At 38.6% G+C, this 19,462-nt stretch overlaps 2 protein-coding genes across 2 annotated transcripts; both read left to right on the top strand.

Annotated features, from left to right (window-relative positions):
• Window positions 1–5,625: 5,625 nt before the first annotated feature.
• OR6Z10 (olfactory receptor family 6 subfamily Z member 10) lies at window positions 5,626–6,564 on the top strand. The gene has a single exon (NM_001391086.1). The coding sequence runs from the start codon at window positions 5,626–5,628 to the stop codon at window positions 6,562–6,564; it is 939 nt and encodes a 312-aa protein (NP_001378015.1).
• A 10,682-nt stretch (window positions 6,565–17,246) lies between these two features.
• On the top strand, window positions 17,247–18,185 carry OR6Z11 (olfactory receptor family 6 subfamily Z member 11). The gene has a single exon (NM_001391721.1). The coding sequence runs from the start codon at window positions 17,247–17,249 to the stop codon at window positions 18,183–18,185; it is 939 nt and encodes a 312-aa protein (NP_001378650.1).
• Window positions 18,186–19,462: the final 1,277 nt, after the last annotated feature.

The following is a 19,462-nucleotide window of genomic DNA, read 5'->3' as shown; positions in this document are numbered from 1 at the left end:
GCTTCTTGAATACAATACAATTAGTAAGGGAGAGACATCCTTACTCATGTTTATCTGACTTCAAAGTCCTTGCTTTTAATCAGTCTGTTCTACCATCTGGAAGGATCTGGTATTTGGTAGCTACTATTATATAGAATTGATTAATTCTAAGGAAAGAACAATTACTCCAGCATTACAGGTTAGGCAAAGGAGGCTTAAATGAATTCAGTGGCTTTGTTTTCATCATGCCACTTGAAACATTTGAAAATTATCAGTGTGCAAACAGTTGGATGCCATAACCCTGGTTCATTCATGTCCACCACTCCTGGAACATTGCTTCTTTTTACAAAGCCCTTACTTGAAAAATCTTTGTGGAATGGAGTGGAATTAAAGACTTCTATCAGACCAAAGTCTGTTTTTCCATGAGAGAAATTTTGAGTTTCACTTAGGGCAATAAGATTCAAACCCACTTCTGTATAACTCTGAGCCCAAGATTTGACCCTGACACTATATTGCCCTTCCTTAAACAGAAAAGGAACTGTATATTTCAAGGTAGGAATGACTTTCTCTATACTTGAATAATACACATCTGAAGCATGAAGAGGTTAAGTTAAAGCCTACTCAAGATAATAGAGCTAGTGTCTCATATTCTTCTATGAGATGGTTAGTCAGGTGTGGCCACAAGAGAAGACAGAGTAGAGGCTCAGTAAAAAACAAAGTTTTATACTCACAGTTCCTAGAGACAAGAGGATCACTATGCAAGGTCACGTGGGAAAGACACCAGGGAGGTCAGAATCCAGAAGATGCTTGGGCCACTACCTTTATTTCGGTTTCTGAGGGAAAAGCAAGGGAGGATAGAGCAAATAACTTGGACTGGCTAGTTTGTATAATTTCAGCAGGCTTTGGGCTATAGGGTTGGTCCCTAGTTGCCTGGCACTTGGCCATGGGGTGACTCAGGCAGAGGAATATTGCCTCCTGGGGTGCAAGGGACAGATAGAGGAGGTCTGGTTCTAGATTGGTTAGTTTGCATATCAAAGGCATGTTCCTGGTTGACTTTTTTGCTATCTCTAAAAATTGTCTAGCCCAGGGAGGGGCAGTCTCTCTCCAGCCAGAAAAGTTTCTTAAGGTGTCAAAACATCATAATATACAGAAGAAAATATACAAAATATAGTTAGAAAGCATCGTGGTCCCAATTCCTCTAGGGAGCAGAAACAAGCTCTTATTCACCACTATATCACCTTTGAAACTAGCACAGCTGTTGGCAAATAATTCATGAATTACCAATGTTTTTGAGATAGAATAGCCTTTGAATATTCTGGTTCTGAACTTCAGGATGCTTCTGTGACCCTTTGGGGGTGCACATATTGGTTCCTCTACAGATTATTGAGCGATATCTCAGTATATTTGACATCCTCAGTCAGGAATGGTAACTCAGAAAAGGATTCGTGGAGGAGATGGTTGTTGAGTGGATATGGATGGGAGGAGAATGATCAGAGGCAGAACCAGGAAGGAGACTGAGCAAGGAATCTCAGGGGAAGGGAAGGGTGGAAGGAGAAGGGAGGATGAGCAGTTCTTCTCCAGAACAAACGAGAGCTCCACCATCCAGAGCTCGACCTAGGAGGACTCCAATATTGATGACAACACCACTTGAAGAACCATAAACGGTTTAGGTGAGGGGTCTTGTTTAAGATTGCAGAGAGAGTGGCTCCAAGCAGCCAAATACAATTTCATAAAGAGCCCGGGTTCAGCACCAAGGACAGCCCCACCAAACAGGACTGATGTTCAGCTGTGAGGAGTCCTTGATCGGGAGAAAGAATAGATTCAACCCCTAGGACTGACATTGGTGTGAACTTTGATAAAAGTCTGAAACTTTATAGCCGCTAACTATATATGTGGCTATATTTTTTATTTAATCCTCACAATAACTCCATGAGGAAAACTGGCAATATCCCCACTGTACTGATTTGGAAACTGAGGCTCAGAAAGATCAGGGAGTCCAAAGTCACATCACTAGGATGAAGTATAGCTGAGCTTTTCTTGGACTGATGTGTGACTCCATAGCCTACAAAAAAGAACAGTAATTGGACTTACATCCAGGAAATATTTGTTGGAGTGCAAGTTCTACTACATGGTTGGGAAAACTTACATTGCTGGATTCACATCTCTGACATCAGTTCCCCAGCCCGACAATAAATGCAGTAATGTATGTACCAGATTAAGTTAGCTCATATTCCTTACTCTTTCCCTGGAACTTTAAGATCAAACACTTCCTAACCTTTACACATCTGGCTTCTCAGAAAACTGATTCTCTGTAACTAGAAAAAAAGTGATAACAACAAAACCTTTCCTGCATGAAGTTCCTCAGGATTTCCTCTTATATAACTTGGAAGAATCTCTCTCAAAACCCCTTTCATCCCTAACATTCTAGTGCACAGTAGGCATCTTTCTTATGAAAAATTGGCACACTGGGGCTGGCCCTGTGGCCAAGTGGTTAAGTTCATGCTCTTACTTCTCTGAGGTGGATTCCTCATCTGCAGAATTGGGGTGATAATAGCGGCCTCATAGAGGTTCTGTGACTTCTAAGGATCTATACTATGGCAAAAGATCAAAAGCTTTTAGCACACCTGGCACTTAGGAAGAGCTGAATACATAGTAATCATTATGACTACTAGTCCCACCATTATTATTTGTTTGCCATTTAGAATACTAGAATCAGATGTTTATAATAATCAGGAAGAGTGAACAGAGTGCAAGGATTAGAATGATTCTAAGTTTTTTCCTTTATTTGCCATTTAACTTTGAGCCACTAACTTTGACTTTCTGAATCTGTCATCCTTCTTACCCAGTAATGGTAGCAATAGCTTTTTTTTTTATAGTATATTTGAGAGAATAAAATAACATGCCAAATTCTTGCAAGAGTGCCTGGAACATTATATTGAAGAAGGGACTTAAAATTCTCCAGTGTTTGCTTCACTGTTAATTGCGGCAAATGACTGCAAAAATCCTACATTCCCAAGGCTTTATGTGCACTGGCCCTTGGACGCCCCTACATTCTCATCTCCTTTCTGATATTCTTGCTTCTAAGCAAAGCCCCAAGGACCTCCTCATGATTCATGGAATATGCTATTCCTTCTCACCAAAGACCTTTGCACTTGCTATTCCCTCTGTGTACAATTCTGTTTGCCTCAACTCTGTGCATTTCTGGACCCCTCTCATCTTCCAAGTCTCTATTCAAATATCATCTCCTCAGGGTCACTTCCCTCGTGGCCTGAATTAATGTAGCCAGTGCCACCTCCACCTTCTCACTCTCTGGAATCAAGCTGAAATTTAGAGTTTGTTTAATAAAGTCTGTTCCCATCTATACACATTGAACTTCATTGGAATAGGCATATTCCAACTGATGGACCAGCACAGCCTTTTCTCCATTAGATGGTGTTAGATGTTCTATTTCACCAGAGTTTTTGTGAAGAAGAAATGAGTTAATACATGGACATTCTTAGAACTGGGGCTGGCATACAGTAGGTGCTCAATAAATATTGGAAAATATTCCCGCAGGCATCAGCATTTGTTAAATGAATCCAAAGCCCTCATGCCCTCCATGGATGCACATTACATATAGGGTGAAGCCCAAATGCACTAGCCTTGTGTTCAAGCTCTTTTCACGTGTATCCTTACATTGACCCATTTACTTTCATCAAAACAAAATCAATGTACCAGGCACTGAGCAGGGATCTGGAGATTAATAGGCAAATCAGACCTTCTATGATCTTTATGATGTCTCGGGAGGACAGTGGAGATCCCTAGCATGGAACTACAGTTATGTTGCATCCATACAAGGAACTATTCTGCACCTATTAAAACAGAAAATGTCATCTCCATACAGATATGGAATTAATTTCAAGATATATTATTAACAAAAATTTTGAGGTGCAGAAAGTATGTCCAGTATGTTACCCTTTATGATTAGCGAGACCCATATACCTACACAGGAGAGTGTTCCCAAGAACCATTTCTTGAGGTCCACCCAAGAAACTGGTTTGGTGGTTTTCTTGTGGGGAGGGCTAATGGACAAGGATGAGAGCGACATTTACTTGAATGTTTTTTGTTACCTGTAAATGTATTATCTTATAAGATAAGACGTAAAATAAAATGCCTTTTACTTACAAGAATGCAGAGACAGAGAGAGATTTCTATTCTCTCTTTTCTATAGAGGAAAATTGAATGGGAGGCTGTCAGATCATCTAAGGGTCTTCTACACAAACCTGGTGGCTGAATCTTGACATCATCAGCCTGGATGTTGGTCCAGGGGAGAATCGCCAGGTGTAATCATGTATTTTCCTTTGATGGAGCAACTTGGTGTTGTGCAAAATAGTGACCATTACAGAGAGTGGCCTGGAAGCCTTGGTCCATGAGAAACTGATGTTGTCTCTCTTTCTCACAAGAAGTCAGCTCCCCACAGGTGGTCTCTGTATGCTCACTCATGTATTCTCAGTGCCTAGCATATAAGGGGAAGCTCAATAAATGTCATTGAATGAATCCTGTGAATGATATCTGATAGTCAGAAGGACTGTCTAGTTGACTTATTTGCCAGCTCTCTGCTCTTCATGTCTCAGATGTAGAAGACTTTTCTGCCTCCCTGGGCTTGATTGTGACAATGTGGTGCAAAGGAATTGGCACAGCACCAAAGTTTGACCCAGCTGTGTTTCCTTCCCAGTCCTGTCATTTCCCAGCTGAGTGATCTTGGGCAAGTGAATTTAGCTATCTGCACCCTATACCTGCCCTTTGGCACAGAACCAGAAATAGAACAAGGTGGTTTTTTGGCAGGTTACTCACTCACAGTAGGGGCTCAATGAATCATAAAAGTTTTCATGATTAGATTGAGTGCCCCAGTTTACCTCAATAATTTCTTCTGCGGGCCTTAACTTTCTCAGATACAACAGTGTGGAAATAACATAAGTATACATATACGTGTATATGATCACAGAGATTGAATACAATAAATGACATTTCCAAACCTCTGCTGAAAGGTGTGTCAATTTTTGTGGGAATCCCTCTGTGATTCAGAGAGGAAACTGCCCCTTTGTCTTTCTTGAGTATTGTACTTGGTGAACCACAGCATAATATAATTCTAGAAAATAAAATTACGTAAGAGCAGAGGAACACGTTTACAGGAGAGAGACGACAGTCTGGCTCTATTCCAGATTTACAGAACACTCATAAATTCCTGTGTAGAGCATAAAGGAATGGAAAAATTTATTTAAAAAGAAAATTTTCTTCAGAACTCAAACAACAGCTCTAATTTCTTATTTGGTACAGCAGTTTGCCGTCCTTTGCTTCGCTTATATTATTATAACAACCTCATGGGAGGCAAATGTTAGCCTCCCAATTTTCAGGTGGTGGAGTTGTTTGTATGAAGATGTAGCTTTACTAAGAATAGCCGGAGTAACCAAGACATTCGCTCTCATGTTCAGAGTTTATCTCATGAATCTACATCGTCTGTCTATTTAACACTCAATTTCCGACAGAAGCAGGGCTAGAAAATTCACTAGAGTCTCCAGGCACTGTAACATCCTACTGATAGTTTTTTTTACTAGTGTGTCCCTCCAGGAACCAGAATGTGAACAAACTTTATTTGTCTCTCTGCAGATGGAGAGGTCCCTGGAGTTGGCCAACATGACAAGAGTCCAGCAATTTGTCTTGCTGGGTTTGTCCACAAGGCCAGACATAAGGGATGTCCTGTTTGCCATCTTCCTGACTCTCTACCTGCTCATCCTCCTGGAGAACACACTCATCATCTATCTCATCTGCAGTCACAGGGAGCTCCACAAGCCCATGTACTTCTTCCTGGGCAACCTGAGCTACCTGGAGATGTGCTACGTGTCAGTGACCATGCCCAGCCTGCTGGTGGGGCTGTGGACTGGGCCCTACAATATCTCCTTCACAGCCTGCATGACCCAACTCTTCTTCTTCGTCTCCCTTATCTGTACGGAGTGCACCCTCCTGGCCTCCATGGCCTATGACTGCTATGTGGCCATCTGCCGCCCACTCCACTATCTGCTGCTCATGAGGCCCCAGGTCTGCCTGAGTTTAGCTTCGTCCTCATGGCTTGGTGGACTGATGGTCTCAGCAGTCAAGACAACATGCGTTGCCACCTTGTCCTATTGTGGCCCCAATGTCCTCAACCAATTTTTCTGTGATGTCTCCCCTCTGCTCAACCTATCTTGCACCCACGTGGCCCTGACAGAGCTGGTGGACTTCATCTCTGCCATTGTCATCTTCTGTGGAACACTGCTGGTAGCTCTGGCCTCCTACTCAGCCATTGGGGTGGCTGTGCTCCGCATGCCTTCAGCTGCTGCCCGACGTAAGGCCTTCTCCACCTGTGCCTCCCACCTGGTTGTGGTGGGCATCTTCTACTCAGCAGCCCTCTTCATCTACTGTCGCCCCAGCCGTATCAAATCCATGGACCTAAACAAAGTGCTGTCAGTCATCTACACAGTGGTCACACCCATGTGCAACCCCATCATCTACTGCCTGCGAAACAAGGAGGTCCATGCAGCGCTGCGGAAAACTCTCCACTGGCCTTGATCCTGGTCTTGGATAATTGGACCTCTCATCTCTGGACTGAAAATCTTTCATGGCCATGAAACACCATAAATAATGTTGAAAGGCAAATGAAAAACTGAAGAAATATATTTCCCACCTAATATACAATGAGTTCATATCAATCAATAACAAAATCTGAATTACCCATGAGAAGACTGAGCAATATCCATGAGGAAGCAAGTTATCAAAGATGAACGGTAACTTCATGACAAGATGCTCGACTTTGATAGTGAAGCAAGAAATCCAACTCTAACAATCCCATCATCTTATTCCTAGAAGACTGACAAATGTTGACCAAATGTGTCTGTATGTTCCCACAAGGAGAGATAGAAAACATGTACAAGGATGTTTACTGAATCTTTGTAACGAAAAAAAATCAGAAGCAATCTGTATGTCCATCAAAAGTGAATGGCTTAAATACCTTATATTACATGCATTCTGAGATAAACATTGGGCTATGAAATAAAAAGAAATACATTTTTATGTTTGATGTGGAAATATGGGTGAGATATACATATTAAATAAAAAATCAAGATGAATAACTATGGATTTCTTTAGTTTTATTTTTGGTTTGTTGACTTTGAATTTTGATATAATTTCAGACTTACAGAAAGTTTCAGGAACACATCAAACTCTGATACACCTTTTATGTATTATCACAAACCATTTATATTTTGCCTCATTTGTTTATTGTATTCTGTCTTTCTATCTCTCTGTCTCTCTCACACACAATTATTTCTTATTTTTTCTAAATTATTTGAGAGTGGATTAGAGATATTGTGCCCCTTCGCTCACATAAGCTTTAGTGTATATTTCCTAAGAACAAGAACATTATTTTAGAATTTGGGACTCAGGAAAATAACTGATGAATTTCTAACCCATACTTCTTTGAAATCAGCCCTACTAACTAGAGCTCAGTGTTTGTTTTTACCTCTTTTTAAAATTTATATAAAGTGAAATGCACAAATCTTAGATGTTAAATTCAACATATTTTGAAGGATGCATATACCCACACCCTTATTAATGTACAGGGCATTTATTACATATTATTTATTTTATCATGCCCTTTCTCTGTAAATTCTACTTCCAGGGGTAATCACTGTTCCGATTTTTCCATAGGTTAGTTCTTGCCTGTTCTAGAACTTCATATAAACGGAGTCCAGAGTATATATTCTTTTGTGTATGACCTCTTTTGATCAGTATAATATGAGACATCCATATTTTTGTGTGTATCAGTTCACCCTTTTTTATTGCTATGTAGCATTCTGATGTATAATATATCACATTTGTTTATCCTTCACCTGTTGATGGAAGTTTGAGTTCTTTGTTGTTTTCAGCAATTATGAATAAAGCTGCTACGATCATTTGTCTACAAGTCTTTTGTGGACATGTCTTCATTTCTCTTGGATAAATACCTCACAGTAGAATTACTGGGTCGAGAGATAGGTGTGTGTTTAACATTGTAAGAAACTATCAAAACATATCTTTAAGTATGTATACAGTTTTATATCCTCATCAGCACTGTATGAGAGTTCTGGTTGCTCCACATTCTCATCAACATTTAATGTTGTCAATCCTTAATTTTAGCCATTCTAGTAGGTGTGTAAGGATATCTCATTGTGGTTTTAATTTTCATTTCTCTCATGCCCAGGGTTATTGAACAATTTCTCATGTACTTATGGGTCATTAGTGTATTTTTTTCTATTGAGTTGTAGGAGTTCTTTATATATTCTTCATGTATGCCCTTGGTAATGTAAATGTTTTATTAATATTTTTTCCAATCTGTGGCTTACCTATCTATTTTCTTAATAGTGCCTTTTAATAAACGGAAGCTATAAATTTTGGTGAAGTCTGAATGATCAATATTTAAATGTGCAATGATTGTTTTTTGCATCCTAGGAAAAGTTTTCCATTTCCTGGTCACAAATATAGTCCTGGTTTTCTCCTTTATGGTTTATAGTTTTTGATATTTCACTTGTGTGTATAATGCAACTCAAAATAATTTTTATGTATGGTGGACCCAGTTTTACCACATGGTTGTTGAAAAGACTCTTCTATTGAATTTCATTGACATTTTTGTAAAAAATCAGGTTGAGCATACAAAAGTGGGTCTATTTCTAAGCTCTTTATTTTACTCTCCATGGATCTATTTGTTTATTATTTTACTAATGTGACATTGTCTTGGTTATTGTAGCACCATTGCAAGTATTAAAGTCAGGAATTTCGAGGTCTCCAAATAGTTTCAAGTCCTCAAGATAGTTTGAAATAGAACTATCTTGAAGGCTCAAAGGTTTTTTGCATTCTGTATAAGTTTTAGAACCAGCTATTTATTTCTATAAAAAAAATCCTGCTTAGATTATGACTACATTGAATGTAGAGATCAGTTTGGGGAGAATTGACACTTTAAACAATACTGAATCTTCCGACCCAGGAATATGGTATGCCTTTCCATTTATTTAGCATTTTAAATCTTTCTGTCAGCAATGTTTTAGACTTTTCACTGTGGGGGTCATGCATGTTTTTCATTAGATTTATTCCCATGTATTTACTGGTTTTGGTGCTATAGTATATTTAATTGTTTTGTAAATTTTATTTTCCAATTGTTACATCTAGTATTTAGAAACAAAACTGATTTCTGTGTATTTTTCTTGTATCCTACAATCTTGACAAGCTCATGAGTTAGCTCTAATATGTGTTTCATAGATTCCTTAGGATTTTCTACGTAAAGTCATGTTATCTGCAAATAATGATAGTTTTCCTTCTCCATTTCCAATTTTTATACCTTTTATTTCTCTCTCCTTGCATTATTGTGTATTTTATACCTCCACACCTATGAACTGCACATACATGATGCTGAGCGTGTTCCTGTGAGGCTTCTCCTGCTGTGATGTTAAAAGTACCCCTGATCATGTTGAAAGACATACTTGACATAGATTGGAGATGAAACGCTTTCCAGTTACACCCATGTGGAGCTCATCAAAGTCTCTAGCAGTAAGAGGTGAGTCTAAAGGGACCTTGAAGGGCAACACAAGCAGTGTGCAATATAGTACTGTAACAAATTACCCCAAATCAAAGCATCTCAACATGACCAAGGTTTATTTCTCACTTGCATCATAAATCAGTGCAGCTTGAGAAGAGGTGCTATATTCTCTGCATTTTTCCAGGACCCCAAAGTTCTTTCTTATAGCAATTGTTATCCTCTAGAATCTTGGAGTTCTCTATTTAATATTTTCTCTCCAGACAAGTAAAGAGAGAGGGAGAAAATGAGAATGAGGCATCATCCAAGGTTTGAAGGGCCAGGCCTGGCATTTATATACATCATTACTGCCCACACTTCATTGGCCAGGATTTAGTCACGTGGACATAGTGGTATGCAAAGGATGCTTGGAGATGTAATTTACCAGCATGCCAAGGAGGAAGAAGTCTCCTGATTCTGCCACATCACTGATAAGCACACAAATGCATATTAAAACAATGATGTCATTTTTCATCTGAGTTGTAAAAAATTGAAAAAAATCAGGAAAATAAGTATAGTTAAGGGAGTATAAAGCAATCATTCTCAGATGTCTTCTATGGGAATGTAAATCAGTGCCATATTTTCAGATGGCAATTTTGTAATACATATAAAAAGTTTAAATGCATATTGACCCATTAATTCTACTTCCTTAAATGAATCTTACGGGTATACTCCTATATATGGGAAAAGAGAAGTGTGCCAGGATATCTACTGCAGCAATGTTTGTAGTAGCAAAATTGGAAAACTATGCAAATATTTATTAATAAAGGACTTTTAAAATTCATTATAATCCGTTCCTTGGAGACTTGACATCGGGTCATCCTTCTCCTAGACTCTTATTCCCTCCACCACTACCTTTGCATTAGATATCCCTATGTGATTCGTGATCAAGTATTCCAAAGTCAAAACAACTCACATTAAAGAAAAACCTGCTAAGAATCAGGGTCCAGGTCTTAGGCTTTTCCTGACAAATCAACAAACATTCTGTTGAAAAAAATAGGGAAAAAGAAGACAGAGTCTCTTCTCCATTGAGGTCACAGTTTCATGGTAAGAGAAAAAAGTAAGTAAGTAGTTACAATCAAGGTAATAAGAGCTATATTAGTGTCAGGAGCCACACAATTTTTAGAGTTGAGGTAAAAATCTATTAATATTCATTGATTGCTCAATGTGTATCCATTACTGTGCTAGATCTGTACACATCTCTATAAATTTAATTTTTACATCATCTCTAAGAAGTGTATGTCATCTCCATTTTAAAGGTTTTAATAATAGCAATAGCTACTACTTACTGAGCACCTAATAGGTACGAAGATTTGTGAAAGATGAATTGAATAGTTTACGGCATTGAATAGTTTAATCTTCATGAAACTCTTCCAGGTGAGCATCATCATCACCAATTTATAAATGGAAACACAGAGACTCAGAGGAGCCACAGTCATGCAGCCTTTGAATTACAAATAAGGAATTGCATTTCAGGTCATCATGCTCCAAATTGCCAGGACATTTCTGCAGCTCGGTTTGGAGTTGAGGCATTCAACTGAATTTCTGGGTAACTGCTGGGGATCATGCCATTTCCACTCCAGCACACTGCTCTCTCTACGGGGGAAAAAGATTAGTTCTTGGTGTCTGGAAAAGGAAGAAGTGGGTGAAACCTTAACTAAGTAGGTTCAATTGAGCTTGAGGGATGAATTAAATTTCATTCAGATAGGAAGGGAAAGGGCCGTCTTGGCAGAAGAACTGTGTGGGCACAAGATGCACTGTTTTGTGTATGTGTGTATGAGTATAGGAATAGGCATGTAATATTAAAGTATTTTAACATTGATTCTCTCAAAAGATGGGAGGGGCAGACATACTGGAGAGGATTTGGGTCATGCCGTTAGCTCAGAAATATTCTGTATTGTTTACTGACTGCAGCATAGTGTAGTGATGGTTTTACTGTTCCTGAAAAGTGCTATGCTAGAATTATGTGTACATTTCTCTTAAATCTATCTATTTTATTTGATTTCACAAAAGGGAAAAAGAAAATGAATAAAATTTAATTTGATAGTGCTCTCTCCAAATTTTCATCGGGCATTGGGTAGAAATAGGGACAATACCTATTTGGTGGAGACTCTAAGGCTTAGAGAGGAAAAGATATGTTGCGTGCATGGAATGCCTAATGTTGAATGTTGACTTACAGGGCTAAAATATCCAGCAGGTAGTGAGGAAATGATATTTTAATTGTGTATATTAGCTGGGAGAATATTCTATCTACCTCTTTCTCGTGTTATATCGAACAGAGGTAAACGTGTAACACTTCTCAGGGACTGAGCTCAGACACCCCACCTACAATGTCTTCCCAAATCTCCAGGTTCCCCTCCTCCGAACACACACAGGTTTCTCATCTCTTACTATAATATGTTATAAATGTCTGTTTTGGGATCAATAGACTACAGCATTCTGGGAGCAACTTGATAACAGGAATTACTCTTCATTCAGCTTTGTAATCCCAGTGTCCAACACATATCATGGCACCTCTTAGGGGTCCCAAACTGCATAAGAGCTACCTTGGAACGAATGTTAACTTTGATTCACCTTACCAAGCCCCGGTGCACTTTCATAAAAAATTTTCACTTCAATTTTTCCTCTAAATCCACAGAGATTAGGGCAGCCCTCTAAGGTCCATCTCTTTCATTTAAACTGGCCCTTCTGCTTGCAACTGACTGTAAGAACAGAATTCTCTTGGAAGCTCAGAGAACACGAAGGTGGAGAAATGAGGAGAGACAGGTGAGAGCTCATTGCTCAGGACCAAAGACAATTTCTTCCAAACATTTCTGAGGTCCTTGAATTCACTGGCCAACTCTTCAAGTCACCAGCATCTTCAATGATATCCAGGGGCAGAAGCTGAATATTTTTGGCCTCCAGAGTCTCCTTTCAGAAGGAAAAGCAAGACCTGTCTCACTTTAGCTGACAGGTAAGAGAACAAGAGCATTTGATTTGAGAAATAAAAAAGAGAAGACCAGAAAAGTTCTCCCTTCTAGAAGACACCTATGGGGTGCTAAACACTACCTGGGTACCACAGAGACTATTTTGGACTTAATCTCCATGACAGCCTGAAGAAGTCAGGGTTATTATCTCCACACTGGAGATGAAGATCTGAGGCTCAGAAATACAGAGTCCTTGTCTAAGTTAGAGAGAGCCCAGACCAGAACCTGTTTCTATTTGATTCCAAAGCCCTTCTCTTAACTTGAATGACAGTGTAGTTTAAACTGATGTTCATAAAATGAATGTATGAGGTCAATACAAGCACCAAAAATCATATGGCATAGAACATGAGAAAGAATATCAAAGGGACTCACGTAGAGTAAAGGTAAGCGTTTTTTGTTAAATTTTTGTTTCGTTTGTGTATGTGGTTGTGTGTGTGTGTGTCTGTGTGTGTGTGTGTGTGTCATTGTGACTGGGTCACAATGTTAAATGTATTTCTTATTGTGGGCCATGGTAAAAATGCTTGAGGGCCACTGAACTATGTTATACTGCGTCTAAATCGGCCAGTACGTAGAACACAGGCAACAAATTAAAGCTACTATTGTGTGGTATATCTTTTTATTCCCAATGGGAATATTAGTAGCAACGTAAGTAACAGGTAACTCAGGCTTAGAGACATTAAGGATCTTACTCATGGTCACACAGCTAGCAAGCTGCTAGTCATAAACTTTTCTATGGGGGCAAAAACTAAGTCATCCATAACCACATCATAGGTGCAATTCAGGTGTTTGTGGACAAATGTTTGTGGAATGGGCTCAAAATCTTTGAAGCATTCTCACAGAATCCAGTACCTTTTAAGATACACTTATCATTTCTTCAGTAGACTAATCAGGGACATTGTAGAGCTTCTGAAGTTATCAAAAAGGAAAGATAACTCAAAAGAGTCTTCATGAAGAAGTTAAGAACATGGGTAGATAGAGGGGAAAGAAGAGCAGGAGCAGGACGAGGGATAACGCAGGCCAGAGAAGAACGGGAGTCCAGCAGAGGGAAGGTATGTGGCGGGAGGCTGTGGCAGGAAGTCATTATAAGGACAAATGACAGTGCCCTCACCAGCCTTGTAAGGACAGTCCAACCAGCCAGGTGACCTTGTTCCATACTAAGAACGTCTACCCTGAACAGACAGAAGTTGATCTGAAAAGAACTTTAAGCACCAACTTTGAGTCTCACTGTGCTCATGTGAAAAATGAGATATTGTGCCAAAATGTCAATGTGAAAGTTCCCGCCAAGAATATATCTACTTTTGGGGGCTAAACTGCATCTCTATAATTTTAGTTAACATTAACAATAACAGAGAATAATTTATTGCACTCATTTATTCAACATGTTTTCATCTGTTACTTGAAAGGGACTGTCTTAATGATCTCATCTATCTTTGCCTAAACCAATAGACTTGGAAGGAACAACCATTTTTCCTTAATTTGGACATGTTGAGAATTAAGCATTTTCAAGGGGAAATTTTACCAAAACAAATTATGGAGAAGGCATTAAAGCATGAGAGAAATAACATAGTATTGGATTAATAGGGATCTTGGTACTCATACTCGATGTGAGATTTGTGCCATGTTTTAAAGGAGGGAGGGTACATATACATATACATACAAGTGCACGAATGTTCTGGCAATATTTCTGGAAGGACCCACAAGAAACTGATAACAGTTGTTACTTCTGAGGGGGGGAAAACAACGCTGAAGTGCAAAAAGTAACTTTTAAACTTTATGTTCAAAATTGACTTTTTTGGTGTAAAGTTCTATGAATTTTAACACACGTAGGAACTATTTTTATAAGTGGCTTTTGTGTAAATAGTGAGTAGATGAAACAGAAAATATGCAGTACAGGAGTAGGTTATCAATGTAACAATGCAGTGAGTCCCTTGTACTCGTTAACCATTTTAAGAAGAGTGTGATTGTTTATCTTTGAAACCTCTTTCGTGCCCTTCCCACCCCATCCCTCCTCCCTAAGAAGTAACCACTATCTTGAAATTGGGGTCCATCATTCTCCTACTTTATTTTACACTTTATATGTTTCTTAAAATTTTTGAGCAGTTTGACTTTTATATAAGTGGAATTATACTGCTTCCATATTTATGTAACTTTCTTTTGCTCAGTATTATGTTTCTGAGATTGCTTCATTGATCACGTTAGATGTGATTCTGGTTCATTCATTTATTTACAGAATAATGTTCCAGTATATAAGAAGATCACAATTTACTTATCAATTCTACTATTGGATGTTTGGGATATTTGCAGTATTTTTTTCTTTTTTGCTAGTAAAACAGTGCTGCTGTGAACATTACTCTGGCTATATGCTTGGACATAGAATTTCTGGGGTATACTCACATCTTAAAATTTACTAGATAGTGCCAAATTGTTTTCTTAAATGATCATACCAATTCAGACCTCCAGAAGCCATAAATGAAAATTCTCATTGTTAAACATAACATTTTCAGACATTTATATTTGTGCCATTTCCAGGATATTAAGTGGCATCTAACTTTGGTTTTAATTTCCATTTCCTTGTCTCCTAATGAGATGAGCCTACTCCCAGGTTTTGAGCAATTAATTATTCTTTGGTGAGGTGTACAGTCAGAACTTTTGCCCATATTTCTACTGAGAAAAAAACTATTTTGTGTGTCACTTTACCAATTTCTTTGTATATCCTCCATAGGGATCTTTCCTCATATTTATTGCCAGTACATTTTTTCCAGTTTGTGACTTTTCTTTTAATTTTTTATGGTGATCAGAATTTCTTTGGCTGATTAGAGTTTTAAAATTTTAAAGTGGTTAAGTTTTAAATTCTTTTTCTTTATTGTTATTGTTTTCTATATCCACGAGGTCATAAAGATATACTTCCATATTTTTTCTAAAATTCCAGAATTTTCACTCCACATTCATGTTTTTAATTCACCTGAAGTTGATCTTTTGTGCATGTGGTGTGATGTAGGGTTTCAATCTCTTTTTATTTTTCTGTATGGGTAATTAATTATTCAAGAACCATTTGTTGCAAAGTCCATCCCTTTCCCCACTCATCTTCAATACAAATTACATCATAAATCAAGTTTGTGTATATGTTTGATGTGTTCCTGGGCTTTATTCCATTCTATTATTCTGATTGTTTATGCCTGAAACTTAATTTTCATTGGGAGCGTTTAACATAGAGACTAGAACACAACGAGAGACTTAGAAGGCATTGGCATGGACGTGGAGCTACAGGGAAGTGGATTTTGCTCAACACATGGATGGAAGAAAATGAATTTTTTTCCCCTCCAGAAATGGCCAACCATCCTGTTTTGCTTTCTCCTTAGCACTTATCCACTGAAATTCTATATTTGTCTTTATGTTTGCCTTCTCTATACCTCACTACCTACGTTATGAATTTCAAAACTCACAGACATTGGTTTTGCTCACTATTTGATTTCAAACACCTATTACATAGTACATAATAAATATTTGCTATTGAGTACATACTCAATAAATACTTGCTATTGAATACATATGATAAGTCAGAAGTGAGTCCAAATAGCATAATCTCCACCTCTCACTTGCCTAAAACTCAAGTCGAATCCTCAACACTAACGATAGGCAAAGGACCTCTATTTCTATAACTTCATCCCATTCATAAGTTACTTACTGCCTATGAGCTTCAGTACAGTCACGTGAATGAATGAGTAAAATAATGCTTTTATTTTCATAGGGTCATGAAAATTCATTATCTCCATGTGTTTAAAAAATGCAGCACAGTGCAGGAGCAAGTGAGTGATACTCAACGTATGTAGTTTATTTCCTTATAAAAAAGATATGTTAAGGGCAGGCATTTTGGCATAGTGGTTGGGTTTGGCACATTCTGCTTTGGCAGCCCATGTTCACAGGTTTGGATCCTGGGTACCGACCTACACCACTCTTCAGCCATGCTGTGGTCGCGACCCACATATAAAAGCGGAGGAGGACTAGCACAGATGTTAGCTCAGGGCTAATCTTCCTCAGAAAAAAGAAAAAGACATATTATCTTTCTGGAAGGAGTCATCTTGAGAAACATTCAGGGAGGAGATTTCTCATTGGTCTTTTCAGAAAAATCATTGCTACTGGTACTTTTCTCTAATAAACAGTGGAAAGCTTCCTCCAGAAATTCAATTCAGTTAAGAGAGGTATATGTCTCAGAATAAGGGAATTGCAAGTCTTCCTCTATTTAAAATAGTGTAGACAAACCCTGATGTCCTAGGAACTTTTTAAAGGAAAAAAACCCTCCAACTTAGAAAACACCACTTAATGTCATCAAAAGTAAAGAAATAACAGTCATGCCTCACTTTATAAAGCACCTTCTCATCTATCCCCATGTTTAATATCCATAAGGACTAAGGACCTCATGGGGATAGATTTCACCTCCATTTTACAGAGATAAGATAACTGAGATTCATAAATATTGTCTTGCTGATGATCACAGATTTAGTAAGTTTTTTGTTTCCAGTTTTGCAATTTCTCGGTTGCTCCTCACTGGTCTTCCTGACAACAGCCATCATGACAAAGTTACATTGGCCCTAGAGCCCATAACCTTATACACTCTTCCTCTTTTATCCTTTTACTTCTGCATGGACCACGGTCTCTACAAACCTATTTCTTTCTTCACTTAGATGGAAAGGTCTCTGGAATTGGCCAATGTGTCCAGAGTCCAGGAGTTTATCCTACTAGGTTTGTCTTCCAGCCAAGATGTAAGGATTGGCCTATTTGCCGTCTTTATGACCCTCTACCTACTGATCCTCCTGGAGAACACGCTCATCATCTACCTCATCTGCAGTCACCGGGAGCTTCAAAAACCCATGTACTTCTTCCTGGGCAACCTGAGCTGCCTAGAGATGTGCTATGTGTCAGTGACCATGCCCAGCCTGCTAGTGGGACTGAGATCGAGTCTGCACCATGTGTCCTTCACAGCCTGCATAATTCAGGTTTTTTTATTTGTGTCTCTCATTGGTACCAAGTGCACTCTCCTGTCCTCCATGGCCTATGACCGCTATGTGGCCATCTGCCTTCCACTGCACTACCCACTGCTCATGAGACCCCAGGTCTGCCTGGGCTTGGCCATGTCCTCATGGCTTGGTGGGCCGCTAGTCTCAGTGGTTAAGACATCATGCATTGCCAGCCTGTCCTACTGTGGCCCCAATGTCCTCAATCACTTCTTCTGTGATGTCTCCCCTCTGCTCAACCTGTCCTGCACCCATGTGGCCCTGACAGAGCTGGTGGATTTCATCTCTGCTATCTTCATCTTCTGTGGGTCATTACTAATTGCTCTGGCCTCCTATGTGGCCATTGGGAGGGCTGTGTTTCGCATGCTTTCAGCTACTGCTCGCTGTAAAGCCCTCTCCACATGCGCCTCCCATCTGATTGTGATGGGCATCTTCTACTCAGTGGTCCTCTTCATATATTCCCGACCCAGCCGCATTGAATCCACAGACCTCAACAAGATGCTGTCAGTCATCTACACGGTGGCCACGCCCACATGCAGCCCGATCATCTACTGCCTGCGGAACAAGGAGGTGCACGCAGCCTTGTGGAAAACCCTCCATCTGCGCTGAGTCTCTTCAGCAATGCAGTTTTCTGTTCCTGATTTTAAAACTTTCATGGCCACAAACACATACACAAATTTCAAAGGCAAATAGAAACCTGGAGGGAAATATTTGCAACATAATGTTTAAAACTTTTTTTAAAATAAATGAGAAAAATATCACTACTCCAAGAGAAAAACATAAGGGAAATGGTCATGAACAGGAAGGTTATTGAAGGAAATATGTAAGTGGCTGATAACCTGCAAAAAGATGCGCATCTCTCGAGTTACCCAAGAAATGCAAATTTAATCAGAAGACAGAAATTTACTCCTTGACAACTGAAAAATATTATATATCTAATACAATATATATATATATACAAGAATGTTTACTGAAAAATTGTGAAATTTGGAATAAATGCCATTTTTTGGGGAACAACTCAAATGCAGATCAACAGGATATTATTTAAATATATTACGTTATACCTATACTATGAAATAACTTGTATCCATTAAGGAGATTAAAATAGACCTGTAGATACTGCTGTGGGGAGATGTATGTTGTTGAGTTAAAAATGAAAGCAGTATATGAGTATGTCAATGTTTTGTAAAACAATGATGATAAATATACTAATAGCAATAGTTATTTATGTTAATATATACCTAGAAAGGATATATGTCAAACAGTTATCAGCTGTGTTTTCAGGCATGAGACCACAGAGGACCAATATTTTCTATTTTACATATTTGAATATTTTGCAATAAGCTTGTATTACTTTTCACCAATTATAACTGAATAAATAAACATAAGAGAAAATAGAAATTCAAAGAATGACTTTCTATAGAATGACTTGCTCATCAGACTAGCATATTTTTAAATTTTACTTAAAAAAATTAAAATTCATGTTGACAATGTCTCAAGGGAAACAAGCACGTTCTGGTGTCACTTATGAGGGTACAGATTGGTACATTTTAGAATGACACTTTGTTAATAAATACAAAAAGACTTGAGAATCTGAAAGCCTTGCACTCATCAATTCTACTTGGGGAATTTATCCTGAAGAAAAAAATGAAAGATGGGGAAAAGTTAAGCTGCAAAGATACCCATTCTCAACTATTTCCACAAGCACACATAGCCCAACAGTTCATCCAAAAAGGGGTAATACAAATGTCCCATAAAAATCTATGGAATGGTTTTCAATCTCCACCGCTACTAAAGAAGTGAAAATCAAAGTAATAAGATGCACTTACACGTGGTAAATTGGAAAAAAAAAAAGGAAATCATTTGAGAAAACTCAGGTTTGGTTG

This window comes from Equus caballus, chromosome 10 (genome assembly GCF_041296265.1).
Source record: "Equus caballus isolate H_3958 breed thoroughbred chromosome 10, TB-T2T, whole genome shotgun sequence".
Lineage (NCBI taxonomy): Eukaryota > Metazoa > Chordata > Mammalia > Perissodactyla > Equidae > Equus > Equus caballus.
This window is presented reverse-complemented; position numbering and strand designations above follow the sequence as displayed.

Excerpts from the sequence above, each read along its gene's own strand:
- OR6Z10 (NM_001391086.1), top strand. The coding sequence starts at position 5,626 with ATGGAGAGGTCCCTGGAGTTGGCCAACATGACAAGAGTCCAGCAATTT.
- OR6Z11 (NM_001391721.1), top strand. The coding sequence starts at position 17,247 with ATGGAAAGGTCTCTGGAATTGGCCAATGTGTCCAGAGTCCAGGAGTTT.